The sequence below is a fragment of the Cicer arietinum genome, chromosome 6, assembly GCF_000331145.2.
Source record: "Cicer arietinum cultivar CDC Frontier isolate Library 1 chromosome 6, Cicar.CDCFrontier_v2.0, whole genome shotgun sequence".
In the NCBI taxonomy this organism is placed as follows: domain Eukaryota; kingdom Viridiplantae; phylum Streptophyta; class Magnoliopsida; order Fabales; family Fabaceae; genus Cicer; species Cicer arietinum.
The window spans coordinates 34,968,898-34,970,527 of NC_021165.2; the positions used below are offsets into that span (position 1 = coordinate 34,968,898).

Consider the following 1,630-nt stretch of genomic DNA (forward strand, 5'->3'; position numbering starts at 1 on the left):
CTATTCACACACTTCACGAACATGAACGTTTAGAGTCTGACCAAATTTCTGGTGGACAGCAACGTTTAAAGGAATTCTGCGATGATCCTTACGACATTTTTTACGACCTTCCAGAAGATTTATCTACGTTATTCTTTGGAGCATGTCCTCCCACTGAAGTTGATATATTGAGTGTGTGAGTCTGTGTTAGTTTGAAAATTGCGGTTGATAGTAAAAATAATTTGGTTATTAATAAAGATGATGAGAGCACACTCCTGAACCAAACGTGTAATTAAGTAGTTAATTTTAGTGTAACATTTCAATTGTTTTGACTGCATGAGACTTGTTGTAACGTATCATTATGAATATAACAATGTAACAAAATATTCTTGTTTCTCACATTTATTAAGTGTTGTTATATTCTTTTCTTTTTTGTATTTTTTATTTTACACCTCGCGTATCACAATCTAGCAAATTTATTATTACTGTTTAATATAACCAATCAATTAGAGGTAGAGAGTCAGATTTGTGCCTTTGCCGATGCCACCACTGCAATGCAATATTATTTCTATGAACTACATATGTGACTCATCATTTTGCTCATGAGACAAACTTTCTGCATTTTTAGGAAGATTGTTTCATTTCTGTTGTTTGAGCATATACTTGGTGTTTTTCTGTTTTCAATTTAAAGGTATAATAAGATAAGATCATAAAATATTTTGCTTTCTATTCGAGGAGTTGTTCCTTTATATTGTTTTCCGTTCATACTAATAGTTCTTCATGTTGGCTATGATATTAAAATTTTATGTTATTAGTTTTAATTTGTTCATATTTAAACACAGTTTATAAACATACACAATGTGATCTTTATTTTTTAAAATTATTTTAAATTGTATAGAGGGATGTGTGAAAGGAACCAATAAGCAACAAGGAAGAGTTATGTCATTTGGAGTTATATTACTTGATTATATTGATCAAGTGATAGTTAATCTTTATAGGAGAATGATTACAACCACTACCTATTTGAGCTACATGGTGAGGAATCCCTTAAAATTGTTGAATTAGTTCTGTTCCAACACACTTGGTGGGAGCTAGTTTTGATTGTCGATTTTCTAACTTCATTGATTTTCCTAACATTCTTTGTCAAAAATTGTAAAATAGTTAAGAAAGATAACATAAATATACTCTAATATAATATAAAAGATATTATATTATAATAATAGTTAACACGAGGGTGAATCATTTATTAAGTTGACCTTTTTAGTTATATTGTTACTAGCGCATTGCTTTGGAAATAAGGATGCTGACCTTCATAAGTTGATGGATGTGTGTTTCATAAACTATTATCAATCTTGTAAAATATGTGATTTGTTGTGTTTCTTGTGTGTCTCAAACAAGATCACACACATTCTATTTATAATGAGGTTACAATAATTACATTCAAATACAATAATCACATTCAAATACTAGGGACTTGTATTTGACTAGAAGTTCTACCATTGAACCTAAGAAATTGTACGGTCAAAAAATAATAAATCATACTTTGAATTCTAACACTCCTCCTCAAGCTGGAGCATACATATCATATGCACCAAACTTGTTACATATAGATTCAACTCGAGGACCCCTAAGTGACTTAGTGAATATGTCA

The 1,630-nt window shown here is 30.1% G+C and overlaps 1 protein-coding gene across 3 annotated transcripts in view; it reads left to right on the plus strand.

Annotated features, from left to right (window-relative positions):
- LOC101491975 (two-component response regulator ARR12-like) overlaps positions 1 to 1,630 on the plus strand; it is a 29,638-nt gene that overhangs the window by 17,706 nt on the left and 10,302 nt on the right. Inside the window, exon 4 of one of the 3 annotated variants that reach the window (XM_012712131.3) lies at positions 60 to 406. The exons of the other annotated variants lie outside the window; for them this stretch is intronic. Coding sequence (XP_012567585.1) covers positions 60 to 179 — 120 coding nt within the window. The 3' untranslated portion in view covers positions 180 to 406. Of the gene's footprint in view, positions 1 to 59; positions 407 to 1,630 lie in introns of those variants that run through there. 3 annotated transcript variants of the gene reach the window in all.